This window comes from Panthera pardus, unplaced genomic scaffold (genome assembly GCF_024362965.1).
Source record: "Panthera pardus isolate Hobbes unplaced genomic scaffold, ASM2436296v1 HiC_scaffold_13, whole genome shotgun sequence".
Taxonomy (NCBI): domain Eukaryota; kingdom Metazoa; phylum Chordata; class Mammalia; order Carnivora; family Felidae; genus Panthera; species Panthera pardus.
This window is the reverse complement of record NW_026526688.1, coordinates 188,382,684-188,400,669: the sequence shown is the minus strand read 5'-3', so window position 1 is coordinate 188,400,669 and position 17,986 is coordinate 188,382,684. Positions and strand designations below refer to the sequence as shown.

Genomic DNA, 17,986 nt, shown 5'->3' with positions numbered 1-17,986 from the left:
GCTAGGAATGGTGTTGTTTGATGGGCCTTAATCTATAGCCAAGATTCAAGTCAAACATGAGACTATAGTTCAGTAATGTAGAAATAATTGAAGCTTATTGGAATGATGTAATTATAGCCAAAAAAGAAAAAAAAACTACTTAGAATTGAATTGAGTAAGAATGTCCACCCACATTGTAGAGCATTCTTGTGCCAAAATGACTCAAAGTCCAAATGGATATTGACAATATTCATATCTAGGAAAGATCCGTTCGAAATGTGCATATGATGGGGCTCTCACAGAAGCATATATTTGCTGAGAATAGTGTGAAAATAAAGTCAAAAAGGAAGTCCTTACATTCTTAAATCCTCTGTAAAGAATCTGGAGCTCCTTCTTGGTAAATTTGCTCTGGGCTTCCAGAAGCTCCAGAGCCTCAGGCCGATGCCGGACGGTGGCCATCTCCAGTTCATCTTCCACGCTGTCTGTGGAGAAGAACCAAAAAGAGTCTGAAGAACAGTCATGGCTCACCAATACTTACACACAACAACACAGGAAAACAATGAAACATTTACTGGAGGTCTGTGATTTTTCCAGAGGAAGGATTCTCATATGGCTAATAGTAGTCTTTACATTTCCCATAACTTACAGAATGAAGCTAAGGCAATACCACATAGTCTTTCTTCCCCACAAACTCTAATCATTAGGTATTACGAGACTAGCATTTTTATACTACAGTTTGAAAAGTGCACAAAGTCACGAATAACCTTAAAACCGGAAATTTGTGCATATAACAAATACTGGTTATAAAATGGAATTTCAGTTCAATGACAATTAGTTCCACCCTATGTGTCACACAACTATGAGGTGGGACTCTGAAATACTCTCTGAGGTTTCCACTGAAATCAAATATTTGGCTTGGGGATACAAATAGTCAGGTCGGGTGCTGAAGTGAATAGAGTAACCAGCCCCCGATTTGACTGGCATAAAACCAGTCTTCATGGGTGCTGGATGGACTGGACTGGGGGAACTTCTGGCTAGACTGTATTCTGCAGCCAGGGGAGTCTATAGCTAGAAATAAATTCTAAAATATTGAACTTTGCTTTGTGAGTTATATTTACACTATAATTTTTCAAAGATGCTCTATGTAAAAACAATTTTGTGTCCATATAAATTTTGGAAATGCTGTAAATATTAACATAGTTTGAGACCAAAACAGTGGAAATTAATTTTCCAGAGGATCTGCAGTAAACAATTCTGGTTAACTTTGTTTAACCCAATTGACCCCAAAGGGTATTTTTCCATTTTCCTTTTCCCCACAAGTCACATCTGGTAACCTCTACATATTTGCCCTAGAGTTATGTAGAACACAAGATGGGAGGTGATGGAATATGTTAGGATCTGGGTGCTCAGGTCTTAAAGTATACCATCCTTGACTAATTTTACCTTCTTTGCAGTGGGGCCCAATGGAGGCCTAAGAAATTCTTCTTGCCATAGTCCAATCGACACCTTAGCTAAATAACTCACCAGGGACAGAAGTATCCAGGACCAGCTCTGACACCATGACTTGCTAGCCTCCATTATATTCCTTCCTCTTAGCTATGGATTCCTAACTCAGACAAGTGAGTTTCAGGAGAAGAGCTCCTTTTCATTAGCTCTGCACCCAGGCTACTAGCGCTCCAATTCCAGGTCTCATGTGTCAGTTGGAAATGTCATTGTTGTTAAAAGTCCCACCATTTTGATACTTAATGCTGCCTCTCGCCAACACCTGTACCTACTTCCTGCCCTGTCTCACTAAATGCAGTGTTGGGGCAGAGCTATCACATAGCAGGGAAAAGTTAGTTTCAGCAGAACTCTAATGTTGGGATGTCCTAATGACTTCCCTCAAGTTTGCAAAAGACCAATAATTGTGATCAAACAAATACTTGGAATGGATGTGTTTGTCAAAATGAGGAAGAGGGGATAAAATCAGACACGTGCTTTGTACTTTTCATATTATAATAGATTATTTTGGAGCAGTGAGATGGAAAAGCTGCAGAATAGTGACGGATGGATAAGAATAATAAATGGGACATGAAAAGATGGGAAGCCCAAGAATAAACTTGAGCTGACAAGCATAAAATCGATGAGAAAGTAAGCGAGATATGCACCTGAAAGATGTGCAAAGGTCTGAAAGTAGTGGGGAAATGGCAGCTAGGCATTAACAAATTGACCTCAGATTGGGCTGTATGGGGAAAATCAAAAAAGCCCAAGTGGGGCTCCTTCAATTTTCTCCTTCATTCACTGGAACATTTGAGTGGAATGGGTTGATTCTATTCAAGAAGTCCTGAGCTTAGCGAGGAGGTGCTCCCTGAGATTTCTGTTGATCCAATGAATTAGACGGTGTTGTTGTTATTGTAGTTGCAGAATAAATAAGTAAGTAAGTAAATAAATAAATATTGTAATGCAGGAATAAAAGCTGTGGAGCAGACGTAATGTAAACAGATAATAGATAGACTCTGCTTTCTTGAAAAATATTCTCACGTAAGCTTCCTTTGTGTCATTTACAATATAATTTATATAATTATATTGTGTGTGTGTGCATGTGTGTGTGTGTGTGTGTGTGTATACTGATCTAATTCAAATACTACTCCCTCCTCTCAAGCCTTTCCAGATTGCTCCACCATGCAGAACTGGTAGCTCCCTAGGCAGACTTCTCACACCATACATATTTCTCATACAGCATTGAAAACATGACATTATGACCTGTTCATGCCTGTCTTATGCATTGTGAGTCCCTTGAAGACAGGGGCAAAGCCTTACAGATCTGTATATCCTCTGGACCCAACAGAGTCGGATGCCCCATAGTCACTCAAGAATTGTATGGTGAATCAATGAATCAGTAAGCAAATGATGTTACTACTGAAGTTTCTATTCCCCTGGAACCTCTTGAACCTTAGCTGCCCTCTAGAAAATCATTTCTCAAACTGAGGTTTGTGGACCATTGGTAGACCTTAAATGCCTTCTTTGGAATTACTGTGTTCACCACGCATTGTTCTGAGAAACACAGTATAGGCAAAAGCAGGGGCATTTTTAATCATATTTTCAGAGCAGTCGTTTAATCATAGCATAACCTTCTCTTAGACCCACTGACCCTTCCACTGGAAAGAAACAAAACAGTGCATTCACTCCTTGGCCTCTGTAACCACACAGCAATCTGAACCGCAACACCAACACAGTGTTTCCCTCCAGCTGTCACAGACTTGCTGATGCTGAGACTGAGACAAAAAACCCAGAGCCGGAGGGTCAGTGTAATTGAATTAAGTGTGTGATAGGATGGGCATCACACGCAGTATTCAAAGCACCACACTTGAAGCAACTGCCTGCGGACTCTTGTTCTCCCAGCTGACTGGTACCTTACTTCTTAATGACTCCTACCTGCCAAAGGGCTGTTTCTATATCTAGAAGGTTGACAGGCTCTAAAAACATACCTGAAATCATCAGCAATCACCAGCATAAGTTAAAAAAGCAACACCGCCTCACTCCCTCATGGCTGATTCCTGCAGGCAAACTGGAGAGCGCAGCATGATTCTGCACAGGACTGTGAAACCTGTGGAACGTTCCAGCCTCCTCACCCTCCTGTGCAGAATCATGCCGTGCTCTCCAGAGTTCACTTTAAGACCATGCATTTGGGAGGATTTTAATACAGTGCTTAACATTTATTGAGCCTTTGTTATGTGCTAGGAGATGGGCTAGGTGCTCCATTGATATAATTCAAGTCCTCAAAATAACCTCAAATATTTTGTCCATTAAAAACATTTTTTAATACATTTATTTATTTTTGAGAGATGGAGTGAGACAGAGCACAAGCAGGGGAGGGGCAGAAAGATAAGGAGACATAGAATCCAAAGCAGGCTCCAGGCTCTAAGCAAGCGTTCAGCACAGAGCCTGATGCGGAACTCGAACCCATGAACCGTAAGATCATGACCTGAGCTGAAGTTGGTCACTTAACCTAGGCACCCCATAATTGTCCATTTTTTTTTACACATATGATAGTCTTATAGAGGTGAAAAAATGAGTGACCAGATGTCACATAGGAGAAATACAGACACAGGGTTTACACCCAAATCCATGATGTCAAATGTTCTTTCTACTTCGTCATATTCTCTCTCAACACAGAAGTAACAATGATAAAAATAACCTTTTTTTTTTCTCCTCTCCTTTCTGCACTGTCAAATGTCTCAGAAAAGTGGTCTAGGTCCACTGGGCCCATTTTCTACCTCCTGCTTTCTCCTTAATCCCAGCATTCTGACTTCTGGCCCCATTGTGGGTTGAATTGTGTCCCCTTAAAATTTGTATGTTGAAGGCTTAACCTCCAATATGGCTGTATGTACAGACACAGCTTTTAAAAGTTTTTTTTTTTAATGTTTATTTAATTTTGAGATAGAGAGAGGGTGTGAGCTAGCAGAGGGACAGAGAGATAGGGAGACAGAATCTGAAGCAGGCTCCCCAACATCAGGGCAAAGTCTGACGTGGGCCTTGAACTCATGAACGGTGAGAGATCATGACCTGAGCCAAAGTCGGACACTCAGCCAACTGAGCCACCCAGGTGCCCCTAGAGATATAGCTTTTAAGGCAGTGTTAACATTAAATGGGGTCATAGGGACCCTGATCCAATGTAACTGGTGTCTTTATAAGAAGAGAGAGAGACACCAGGAATATACACACACACAGGAAAGGCCGTTGCGAGCACAGCAAGGAAGCAGCCATCTGCAAGCCAGTGGGAGAGGTGTCAGGAGAAACCAAGTCTGCAGGCGTCTTGATTTTGGACTTGCAGCCTCCAGCACTGTGAGAACATAAGTGTGCTGTTCAAGCCCTCCAGTCAGTGGCGGTCTGTTATGCTAGTCCTAGGAAACGGATACACCCACATATATTCAAATGATCCACAACACTAATAAAAGCGGGTCTTGTTACCCGCAAAGTTTGCTCAGTGAGCACGAGACAGTCGGGCAGCCAATATCATCTAATCTTTGCAACACCCTTCAAAAGAGGGATCTGCATCCCCGTTTTATAGATGAGAAAACTACGGTTTGGAAGGTCTAACTTGTTCAAGGTCAAATCACTGGTTAGTCATGAGGCACACAGGTGTCTTTAGCACCTTAAAGTCCAACTTTTTAAGCATTCTGCTGAGATTGTTAATAAAAATCATGACTCTACAGAGAGCTTTTGCTCTAAGTCTGACTGTGTATCATCTCATTTAAATACTGATGAAAATGCTGTGGGAGACCTATTCTCACCCTTATTTTACAAGGAATAAACTGGGACTTACAGAGCTTAAGTAACTTACTCAGGGTCACATAGCTAGTAAGGGACAGAGCTGGGATTTGATCCCTGGTTTTAGAGATGGCAACAGTTACATATTTTGGTCTAAAATCCTAGCAGAAAAATGTTTCAGGCTGCCAGTGAACCCCCCATACCTCAGGGGAAACATGTCTGAGCGCCTTCGAGAGATCACCATGGTGGCTGTTGAAACTGTACTGATTTAGAAACAAAGAGAATAGGTGTGGAAGGGATGCTGTCTCAGAGGTGGAAAAACACCGAAAAGTCTGTTTGCTTTGACACATTTGGCTGCCCAGAAATGGAGGTTCAAGAAGGCTGGGTGGTTTGTCCGAGATTAAAACCAGAACTAGGTGGGACCCTAGCCACCTGAATCATGTTCAGGCCTCTGCCAAGATTTAAGTAGGCAGGCATCTTGCTGAGTTGCTAATTCTGTGCTGCTTTTGCATCCCGAGACAAGCTGAATACAAACAGCATTTTAATTCATGAATCTTCTAACAGATTTAATTTTAATCAGACAACTAATTCCCAAACCCAGACATCCTTGAGCTTCCCAGCTGTCTCTTTTTGTTATTTGTTTCCTAGATTTAACTCTCTCAGGGCCAAGGTTGTCCTACGTCTGAGTAAATAGTCCCCTCAGGTCGTGACTCAGGTGGGCTGGAAATTGGAATTTACAGAATGAGTTTTAAAAATAGGCGTCTTTCTCCTCCTTCTCACAACTTCTCTTACAGTACAGTAGAAGATTATTACTGCCCGACCTACACTTATGCAAACCTGACTCTACCCGAGATCAAACCATACCCTCCAGAACATAACTACAGAACATCTTGCTTTACAAACAAATATGAGTGTGAGGTCTGCCTCCCTACAACAGGTTTTTGGAAACAAAGGCTGTAATGCTGACATAAAACCATTTTATGAACAATGTCACTCCATTCGGAAAGTTGGTTTAGATCCCAGGCTGGGCACACAGAGAGGAGGCTTGCTTCGTCATAGCATGGACACTGGGAGGCTACTGCCTCCTTCTACCTAGGTCCTGCCAGACCACTGGCTACAGGAGTCTGACAGTATCTAGTTAGGCACACTAAAGATGCTCAATTAAAAAAAAAAAAAAAGAAAAAAAAAGGGAAATCAATGAATAAGCCTCCCAAACATAGTAGATGTATCTATAGGAGGTCCATTTCTTAATACAACATGACCCTTCTTTACATAATGTATCCATTTTTCGTTATAAAATGAATCATAAATACCATGACTTTTAAATTCTATTTGAGGGGCTCCTGGGTGGCTCAGTCGGTTAAGCATCTGACTTCGGCTCAGGTCACGATCTCACGGTTCATGGGTTCTGACCCCTTGTGGGGCTCTGTGCTGACAGCTCAGAGCGTGGAGCCTGCTTCTTATTCTGTCTCCCTCTCTCTCTCTCTCTGCTCCTCCCTGACTCCCACTCTGTCTCTTGCTCAAAAATAAATAAACATTAAAAAAAATTATTTTAATTCTATTTGAGCTGAAATTGATTTGGCTAGCCAAAGATTCAGCTGGCTTGACTTATATTGCTTTATCTCATGTATAAAAGTAAACTTTGAGTCTTTATTCCCAATGTTTACCCTTTATTAAATTGGTTTAATTGTGACTTAATCAGCGTGGCAATAAAATCATGATGAGGGTGATCACCTCCTAATGATAATGTTACAAATGATTTACAGAAGCTTGGTTCGGCGGCAGTTATTGGAGGTGGGGGTGATTTTTACTCCAGGTTTTAGATTTATGCTAAATAGTGCTTGAAGATTCTTGACTATTACATATTGGAAACTATTTGTGAGACCTGCTAGAATAAGGAGAAGATGTTAGCTATTGTTTCGTTAACGTTCACATGTGACCCAGCAGGACAGAGATAAAGCTGTCCATGTGAAGATTTCAAAAGCTATTGCACATGGCACCGATGGAATTTCTTTCCTCTCTTTCTTCCTATTTTGAAACTTTGAACAGGCATTGATAGGATGCCATATACACCAGCGCTCCATTCCTTAGCTCCAACCTTCACAGTATCAGAGGGGCCGGCGTTGTACTCAGTTGAGGAAACTGGTTTTCAGGATTAAGGAATTTGCTGAAGTCCGCAGAGCTGATAAGTGGGGGAGGTGAGATCTGACACAAACCTGTCTTCCTATTTTCTGTTCAATCATTTGACTTCCCCGGATGGGGAGTTCAAACCTGGGACAAGTGCTGTAAGCAACTGTTTAAACCTTGCCAACATTAAATGCTTTATCTCAAAAAAAGGAAGATCTGGGAGCCTCCTGACTCTTGCTGCGTCCATGACCACACACCTATCCACCCACCCAGAGCTATTTTCAGTTGCACATGCAGAGTACATGAGCAATTAACTCCAAGCTAATGGAGCACAGACCAGGAGTAGAAAGCAATCAATCCACCCAAAACACTGTGGGAGGCCTAGCACATCCCAGACCACCCTGAACAACTAGAATCCCCCCAATTTTTGTTAGTCAGACACGTGTTTATTCAGTTCTGGCCCTGAAAAGCTGTTGGGACCAAGAAAGCCCTTTATAATTAGTACTTTATACTATTCAACATTTACATAAATATATATCAGACAGGAAAGGAAAAGTATTTTCAAAATGGCCAATTAGTTTGAATGTCTTCTGTTAGAGGTGGTTGTGGGCAATGACACTGAAATCTCCGTTCCAGGAGAGCTTGAATCACTCTCCAATTTCATGACCGAATTCAAGCACTTATAAAATATAACTACTCAGAGGTAAATGGCTGGAGATATTTTTCACAGAACTTATGAATGGATTGTCCTTACCTTATTTAGAAACATAAATAATAACTCTTCGCACAAGCTTAGATTTTAAAATAGAATCACCTAATTGGAACGCTTGTTATTACTGTTAACCATATTATTACTGCAGCAAGCCATGCGTGACTCCTTACGATGGGAGCTCTGATTTCCTAGATGGTGGGTCTTACTTGCTCTTTGGTAAATGAGTAAAAATTATATTGCAAGTCATTATACACAGAGAGAAAATCTACAGTAGAAATGCTGGGGTTTGGGAAGAAGGAAACAAGGGATGTGATTGAACTTACACATAAAGATAGACCCAACCGATTGATATTCTAGCCAGGAAAGTCAACAGCTGAGAGGAAATACGATCAAAGAGAAAATTTAAAAAACAGTGAAACAGGGAGAGAGATGAAGAAAGCCCATGATAGCTCACCAAATTAAAAATGGCCTGACAAAAAAATTTTCTCTTCAAGTTTGACAGACTTTCTTTTAGTTTCTTTTAGTTTCTTTAGTTTGTCTCTAAAATCAAATAACAATAACACAGCATTTTTTATAGTGTTTGCTCTGTGTAAGCACTTTACTTATATTAACTCCTAAAATCCCCATCAGCACACTATGGACACTAAATTCTGTCCTACAGATGAAGACACTGGCACAGAGAGATGAAGTAACTTGCCCAAGGTTACACGGCCAGAGCATGAACTCTGGATAGTCCGGTGCAAGGATTCACATAAGTAACTATTGTGTTGTTCCGCCTGCCAAAGAAAAGGAAGGAGAATGATCCTTCACTTATCTGGAAATCACACACCCAACCTAGAATCAGAAAATTAGTAGCAAAGGGGCTCTAGGCAGAAAATAGAGTTACCTTAGAATTGAAGTTCTTTTTTTTTTTTTTTTATTGTTTATTTATTTTGAGAGAGAGAGAGAGCATGAGCTGGGAGGGGCAGAGAGAGAGAGGGAGAAAGTCCCAAGCAGGTTCCACACTGACAGTGCAGGATCTCAGGAACCGTGAGATCATGACCTGAGGCAAGATATGACCTGAGCCGAAATCAAGAGTCTGACACTCAACTGACTGAGCCACCTAGCCACCCTCACATTGAACAGCTTTTGAATCCGGCCCCTTGACTTTGTAAATTTATATTCAAATTTAGAGTGTTAGCACTACTGGTTGTATGTCAAAGGCCTTTGGGCACATTGGCAGCAGATCTGGGCCTAGATCCCGCTCTCCTTGACTCCTCGTACAGCAATTTGCCACATGCCTGTCACAAGTCCTATGTCATTAAGGATGTCCCCATGCTTATTATAGCCACAATTTGAATACGCTTCTAACTCCACATTGGAAGCAGCTGGGGATAGGATGGGGGAGTGCAAACTAAAAGAAGCCCAGAGTCACAATAATAATACCTAACATTTGACAGCTGGTACTTTGTAGTAAACAAAATTATTTTCAGTTTCATTATTATTGCTAAACCTCACGGTTACCCTATGCACAAATATTGTCACCCTGCTTTTATGGATGAGGGAAATCAGTGTTGGAAGAAACGTTGCAACTTACAAAGGACATAGAAGTTGGAAGCTATAAGTGAGGACTTAAACCCAAGTTTAATGACTCTAAAGTCTAGAAGTGACAGCTGATTGGCTGAGAACACAGGAGGAAACATAAAGTTGGAAAGGCACATATTATAGTAAGTAATAATAACTTATAGTATAGTAAGTTGGAAAGGCACATATTATAGTAAGTAAGTAAGACCAAATTTTGATCTTGGTCATTAGGAAAAGGCTTTATTCTCTTTACTTTTTTTCAGAAGGTAATATACAGGTGATACATTTTTAAAACATTAATTTAAAACCCATTGTAGAAGAATAAACATATGGAAATTTTATGTATTCATTTGTTTATTTAGGTATAATTGATATATAACATTATACTAGTTTTAGCTATAGAACATAATGACTCAACATTTGCATATTTTGCAAAACGATCACCACAATAAGTCTAGTTAACATTCATTATCAGGTATGAACTAGACAGATAGAAATTTTATTTACGTAAAATATAATGTTCAATTCATAAGATGTTACTGGGTTTTGTGTTGCTTTAGTACGTAGAGAATAAACAGCTGGAGTCTATTACCTAGGGAGTTAAAAAGAGTTTGGGTAAGGTTAGTAATAATAAATTCTTGCTGCATATCTTGCGGCGTATCGGGGGGATGTTTTGGGGCTAGTATCAGGGATGCCAGTAACTCTGCCACAAAGCATTTATCTGTCATGGTCCTATTTAAAACAGAGCATTAGGAAAACTGAGCAGTGATCTAGGTTATGCTATGTTCCTTCTAGGTTTAAGCTAGTTCTTGGTTTAGAGAAAGGCCAATTGCTTAGTCCACATGTCATCTGGGCATTTATGTGTGACTAGGATAAGTTAGCAAGACTCTCTGTGCCTTACATCTGCCATACGTTCAATGGTATAAAGGTGAGCATAAAATCTAACCTGATAGTATAGTGTAGGGGGACCTTGGGCATTAAATGAGCTCGTACATGTGACTTGCACATAGTAAGCAACCATAGTATTGTTCTTGTTTGTAGAACTACGAGTGTTAATGACAGAAACATCTGTTGCCACCCTTACAATAAAAAGAAAGGTGCCTGGGAGCACTCGTTCTAGCAAATTATTTAGTTGCTCCAATTTCTCTCTCCTGAGTCTATTTATCAGTTCTGATCCTGGATGATGTGTTTGACCTCCCCAAACCTCAATTTTAAAATCGATAAACTGGGAATAATATTCATATAAATTTCATGAAGTTGTTTTGAGAGACTGTTTGAATTACATACAGTGATCAATAAAGGGAAGCAATTATGATTATTAATAATTATTGCACACTTACTAGTGAAGCATTGTTCTAGAATCTTCAGGAGTTAGGAGTCTGTTATTATACTTCTTGAGTTTGAATCCCTTTGCTGACTTTCGTTAGCTCTGTAACCTTGGGCAAAGTGCCTTAGCCTCTCTATGCCTCAGTTTCTTCATCCATAAAGGAGGACAATAATAGGACTTACTGCAAAGGACTGTCAAGAGATTGAAATGAAATAATGTGTAGAAAGCATTTAAAATAGACCTTTTAGGGGTGCCTGGTTGGCTCAGTCGGTTAAGCATCCGACTTCGGCTCAGGAGTTCGAGCCCTGCATCGGGCTCTGTGCTGACAGCTCAGAGCTGGGAGCCTGCTTCGGATGCTGTGCCTCCCTCTGTCTCTGCCCCTCCCCTGCTTACACTCTGTCTCCCTCAAAAATAAATAAGCATTTAAAAATTTTTTAAAAAATAAATAAAATAGACTTTTTATACTCTTTCAGTTTGGTCTTAACAAAGGAATAAGGACCAGTTTTTGGAATGGAATTTGAGACAATAATTTCTCTTTACTGCCTGTCATTTTTCCCCACACACCTTATGACATCATCTCTTGGACAATTTGCTATTCTCTGAACGAAGCCTGCATTGTCAACTTTAATCCTCTAGCTTACACCATCTCTTTCTACATGGATCTGCCTTTCTTTCTCCTCTTCTCCCTCTATTCTCTTTAAGGATCATCTCAACGTAGATGAGGCTTTCGAGAGCAAAGGCATTCTCAGACTCCCACGCAGCATGCATGGTTGTCTATTTTCAGCTCTGAGTGCTTCAGATCATTGACCTGCTTGGATATCTGTCATTTCTTCTGTGATGTGACCATCTGGAGACAAGAGATCTATCCCGGTTATGTTGTTACCACTAATGTCTAGCACAGTTGTGGATATTAGAGACAATTTGTCCGTTCTTTCATTCATTTAATTATTTATTGAGTGCCTATTATGAGCCAGGTGCACTGTTCAAGGCACTATGGACACTAGAATGACCACCACCACCACCACCACCAACAAAATCCTTGCTCATGTAGACCTTCCTTCTAATGGAAGAGTCACTAATTGGACATCCGAGTGGAGTTGTCAGCTGACTGGATGGATATATGGGTCCGGAGTTGAGAATCATGGTCAGGGCTAAAGATGTAAATGTCAGAGTCATCACCATATAAATCACACACAAGACCCTAAAACTCAGTAATATCACTAAGGGAGTAAATGCCAACAACAACAACAAAATAATTCTATCTCCTACTGAATGAAAAATAACTAAAGATTAAATATAATAATACATACAAAGGATTTGCATAGCATAAGGTGCATCATAGGAGTCTACATGCATGCTTTCTGTTATTATGATGATGATTTTGCCACTCATCCTTCCAACATCTGTTCACCTAAAGTGTTCATTAATTTTTCACTGTCACTGAGATAAATTAAATGTGATTTTATTACTTCCAGGAACACTCACTGGAGAATGTCTACCGTCGAGCAGATTCAGAGAACACTACAATGTACCATGGAATTGTTTTTCCTACCCAAAGGCTCAAACTCTTTGCTGAAAGGTGAATAAGTTCCTCTGCCTACTTAGCCCCAGAACTTGTCTTATTGTTCTTTTTTTTTTTTTTTTCTGGAAGCATGGAAGCGAAGACGGACCAATGCTCGTGTAAAGTACTTCTGCCTATCACACTTGCTGCTCTATATCCACTGGCAGAAGGCAATTCGAAAGTAAGAAAGTTAAACTTTAACCTGCAATCTAAGCAGCTAACATAGCAATGCTTTGTATTTTATAGACCTGGTGGAGTGTAAAATTGAGTCTGAAGTGTTAGGCTCCCATTTCACTTTTTAAACGAAACAGGCAGAAACTGGCATTGACTGGATTCATGTTCAGCCCAAATGTTACTTCTTAGGTCAACGCTAATGGAAAATAGGTATTTATGACTCCTATTAGAAAGTGCATGAGTGACCAATCCTAAAATTATTAATAAAAGAAAAAATAGAGAAGGCTTTTGGTTATCTAAGCTTCTATGTAACTACTTATAAATAGTTATAACTCTACCCCTTTGGCCCACATTAACAGTAAGAAAATAGTAGAAAAATCCAGTGGGAAGCAACAGACTTAATCATATAAGTAACCTGGAAAGAAAAGATACACCAGTTAAAAATAAAGCTTGTTTCAAGAACGGTTTTTGTTCTTCAGCCACTTCAAGCCAATTTGTAGACAATAAAATCATCATCTTAACCCATTTTTGTGACCTTCTCTGTTCCTCATCTTGCTTAATGCCCCCAATTATCCTTTTGGTAGAATCACTTTGCCCCTTTCCTGTCTTACCTCAGTGGTACCAACTGTTTCCCAGTGTGTGTCCCACATCTATCCTCTCCCTTCCACTACTAATTTTAGTAACTTTTCTTTGTTTGAGTATAGTAGACACATTGGGTCACATTACTTTCAGGTGTACAACACAGTGATTTGACAAGTTTATACATGATGCTCTGCTCCCCACAAGTGTAGCTACCATCTGTCACCATACATCGCCATTAAAACACCATTGACTATATTCCCTATGCTGTGCCTTTTATTCCTGTGACTTATTCATTCCATAATTTCATAAGTGGAAGCCTGTGTCTCCCACCCCCCTTAACCTATTTTGCTCATCCTCTCCCCCTTCACTCTGGCAACCATCAGTTTGTTCTCCAAATTCACAAGTCTGATTCTGTTTGTTTGTTTGTTTGCTTGCTTAAAGTGTTTATTTAAATTCTGGTTAACATAAGTGTAATATTAGTTCCTGTTCCTGGAAGTATTGCTTTTCAAATAGTGCTCCATAAATGTATGCCACGTTGACAGGAAATCCAGTAAACCAGCTGTGCTGGGACTCCTGTCTCTGTCTTTCTTATACGAAGAGTCATTCATGGTTTAATGAAGATTCTTGGTAAATATATGATTGACCAGGAAAAAGAATGCTCATCTTTCTATTTGTTACTAAATACCTTATGTGACTTTGGATAAGCCACTTTATCTCTCCATTTTTTTAGTTTGCAAAATGGAGAGTATAACCTTGTGATCTGTCATTCTCCCAGGAGTTTTATGAAGATGAAATGATATAATCAGGATACAGAATTTTAGAAACTATTAAAGACCATAAAAAAGACAGGGGCAGGGGTTCCTGGGTGGCTTCGTCGGTTAAGTGTCCAACTTCTGCTCGGCTCAAGTCATGATCTCACAGCTCATGGGTTCGAGCCCCATGTTGGTCTGTGTGCTGACAGCTCAGAGCCTGGAGCCTACTTCAGATTCTCTCTCTCTCTCTCTCTCTCTCTCTCTCTCTCCACCTCTCCCCCACTCACACTCTGTCTCTCTCTCCTTCTTAAAAATAAGTAAATATTAAAAAATAAAGAAAAAAGGGACAAATATTCAGATTAGTAAAACATAGTTTACAGCAAGTAAATGATAGTGCCAACTGGTATGAAATCTGGGTTACGTGGAATTTCTAAGTTTTCCCACTTCCTGCTTCTCATTGGTGGTGAAATGCCACGAAAGGAGGAAATTTTATGCTACCTTTGAAGCATCCACCATTTGTCACAGCCAGGAATAAAAGGTGCCATCTCATTGGCTCCTGCAATGCTAGACCTGGAAGGAGACTTGAGGCACAGTCTGTGCTTCTCCTTTGTAGATGGTGAGACTAAGGTCCAGAGAGCGGAAAGAACTCATTCAAGGGGCTACCACCATTTCTCTGGACAATCTGGGGTGCACAAGGCACAAGGCTGTGGGGTGCACATAACTAGAGAACTGGTAAAGTACAGACTCTGGAGCTCAACTTCTGGGTCAACCTTTTCCCCCACCCCCACACCACTTACTGATAATGTGATTCTCAGCCTTCATTTTCCTACTTTGTAAAATGGGACTAATAAAGGGAGTCTGTCTTATAGGACTATTTTAAGTTACAATGAGTTAAACAGTGCAAAGCGCTTAGAACTGTACCAACCACATAGTAAGTACTAGATGCTTGTTAAATAAATAAAAATAACATCTGAGTATTTGAACATAACATTTTTAAGGCTCATATATAAAACAAAATTAAAGGACCTTGCTTTCTCCTTGCAACTTAAGTTTACAAAACTTCACGAGTTATACTTTTGTTCCTCCAAAAATTTTCCTGGCTATATGTCCAGTCAGAGTTTTTACTTAAAGTCACTAAAGAATTAACATGAGGTTAATTAATCGTGAGGAAGTTACACATTAAAAAAAAATTCCTGGAGGTTACTGTTGTATTTTTAATTGGCAGCATGTTAGCAGTTTAAGTCACTTTTTGAAAACAAATTCTCCAACAGCCAAGTGTTGATGCTTTTTCTGCCAAGAGAGACATCTAAAACTTTCCATGATCATCAATATGCCACCAGGCAAAACAAAACACACTGAAATGTTCTGCTGTCTTTGATACCAAAATCTGAAGTAAAAGTTAGGAAATTATGTTTTGCAATTATGCAAGGTAATATGATGATTATGGCTTCTGGGTTATGAGTAGTCTAGCCCCAAAATTATTTTGTTGCATCCACTCTCCTGTGTTCAGACCAACAACAAAAGCCACTGGAATGAAGCTTTCATTTAGTGAATCAGTCATTTTGATTGAATGGGGGTGCCCAGATTTACCGGGAAGATATTATGAAATGCACTTAAATAAAAACATATATATAAATATAAATACATAAAATCGAGTGCTTAATATTTTATCTTTGCATTGGTTCCTGATTATTGTCTAGTAAGTAATCTTTTGGTTACCATAATGTCCTTTGAATAAATAGGGAAAATGATTACTTTACAAAAACAAAACTGGGGCACAGAGAGACAAAGAAAATTACCCAGAGTTATCTGATAAGGAGATACAGAGATATAGTCAAAGACTTGACAGCATTTTTTTTTTTAAAGAAAAAAGTATTTGTGCTTACCCAGAGTATAGGAGCTAGGGATTTCTTGATAGTAAGCTGTTCATGAAATAGCTAGTTGAAGTCCTTAAACCTAAAATTGTCTACTGAATACCAGCAGATTTTATCAGCCAGTTGTCAGCCTATCATGGAATTGGGAACAAAACTTCTGAGAAGAGCAGCATGACTGAGAATTGATACTGGTCCTGTAGATCACCAATCCATGGCTTCCAAGATACATAGAGTCTGGAAAATCTCCATTTGGCCTCTGGAGCCACTCTCTATCCTTCTACATGCTGTCCTAGGTCTGGGAGACTGGCCTTTACGGATATTATCTCAACTTCTCACCCTCTGGCCAAAGGAAAGCACAAACAGGAGATCAGAGAGGAGGAATCCCTCTGGGATCCCTCCTTGGTGGAGATTGGGCTATAGTGGCTGCTTTCCTCTTCCAAGGGCCAGAATCCCTATTGTGAAACCCTCTCTGCTTGTTAAGCTGTAGCTATGGCTTTCTTCCTCTCTGGTAACAGTACAGAAATGATGACTTCACTCCTACTAGACTTGGGTGTTTCACCAGCCTCATTGGGTCAATTCCTGCCCGTAACTTTGCAAATAATCTCTTCATTAAATTCCCTTTGATGGCCCTATTAAAGTGTGCCTTATGTTTCCTGCCTGGACTCTGATTGATACTAAATCACAGAATTTCAGTGTTGGAAAGTACTGGACCTGAGTCAAGTCTCTCCTCTTAGATTTCTTTAATAGCTCTGTTCTTTTGAGAAAATTCTTCTTTTATATAGATCTCAGTTTTCTCATATATAAAATAGGCTATACTCCTTGTAATAGGCTATTGTTGCTGTTGCTATTGTTATAATAAATACTTAAAACATGTAAAATAAGATGAACTTTTGCTTAGACAGAAATTCCCCTTCACTCTCTCCTTGAATTTTTTCCGGAAGAGTTCTTCTATTGCTATGACAGTCCTATATCTTGCAGCCATTCAATAAGTGCATCTGTATCATGGGACTAAGAGGATTTGGGGTGTGCGTTTATTCCAACTTCTTAGTTATAGATTCTTCACAAGTCATTAAAACCTTTTCAGGACACAGCGGTCTCCATTGTGAAACGGGGATGTACGACCTACGTTTCTGGGTGTAGAGGGCCAGACCTAATGCTTTCCCACCATTCCTTCCTATTTGAAGATTTGTAATTCAAAATAGGAAACCGAGCTATAATTACACACCTAAAGAGGCTTCCACAATCAGTATCAGGGGTAGCTGGTGAATCTCAGCTTGATAAAGTGATGAAGACAGCAGGCTCTGGAGTCAGAATCCCAACTCTGTTGATTGGAAAAATTATCTAACTTCTCTGTGCCTCAGTTTTCTCAGCCATTAGAGGAAAATAGTGCATCAGAGTAAAACAGTACATCTGCCTCAGAAGGCGATTGGGACTGTCAACTGAGTTAATACTTGTTGTATATTCATACTGGTGATGTTTCATGTACTAAGTACTTTGCATGAATTATCTCGTTTCATCCCATAACAACCCATTTCTCTGATGATCACAATGGTCTTTCTTGTACCACAAATGAGTTATGCTCCTTTCGTCCTTAGAGTCTTTGCTTTTGCTCTAGTCTCTTCCTTGGAACTTTCTCTCCAGACCCTTATGCTACTGGCCTCCTCTTGTTTTTGGGCCTCAAAAGTAACCCCATCAAAGAAGCTTTCCTTGACTCAAAGTAGCTCTTCTACCAACATTCAGTTTCCATCATTTTGCCACAGGTTTACTTTATAATACACATCACCATCTAAGATTATCTTTGTTTTCATGTTTATCATCTTTCTTCCCATATACTCTCCATGAAGGCAGTGAATTAATGTGTCTTAATCCTCCAATATAAAGCCAGTCCCTAGAATTGTGTGGGCAAAACATGGTCTCTCAAAATAATAATAATAACAATGTGAAACAAATGACCAAGTAAGGAAACTAAGGGGCCAAATAATTTAATTAAATAACTCCGGCCATTTTTGTTAGTAGAAGGCACAACAGGAATTCAAATATATGCCACAGGACATTAAAGCCCACCCTGCCTCCATCTGCTTCTTT

The 17,986-nt window shown here is 39.8% G+C and overlaps 1 protein-coding gene across 3 annotated transcripts in view; it reads right to left on the bottom strand.

Annotated features, from left to right (window-relative positions):
* The window catches only part of KCNIP4 (potassium voltage-gated channel interacting protein 4), a 537,043-nt gene that overhangs the window by 109,907 nt on the left and 409,150 nt on the right, over positions 1 to 17,986 (bottom strand). For 2 of the 3 annotated variants that reach the window (XM_019453907.2, XM_019453906.2), the window contains exon 2: positions 337 to 461. In XM_019453907.2, the coding sequence (XP_019309452.1) occupies positions 337 to 461 (125 nt within the window). The remainder of the gene's footprint in view (positions 1 to 336; positions 462 to 17,986) is intronic. The other variant, XM_053901645.1, reaches the window with a different exon arrangement.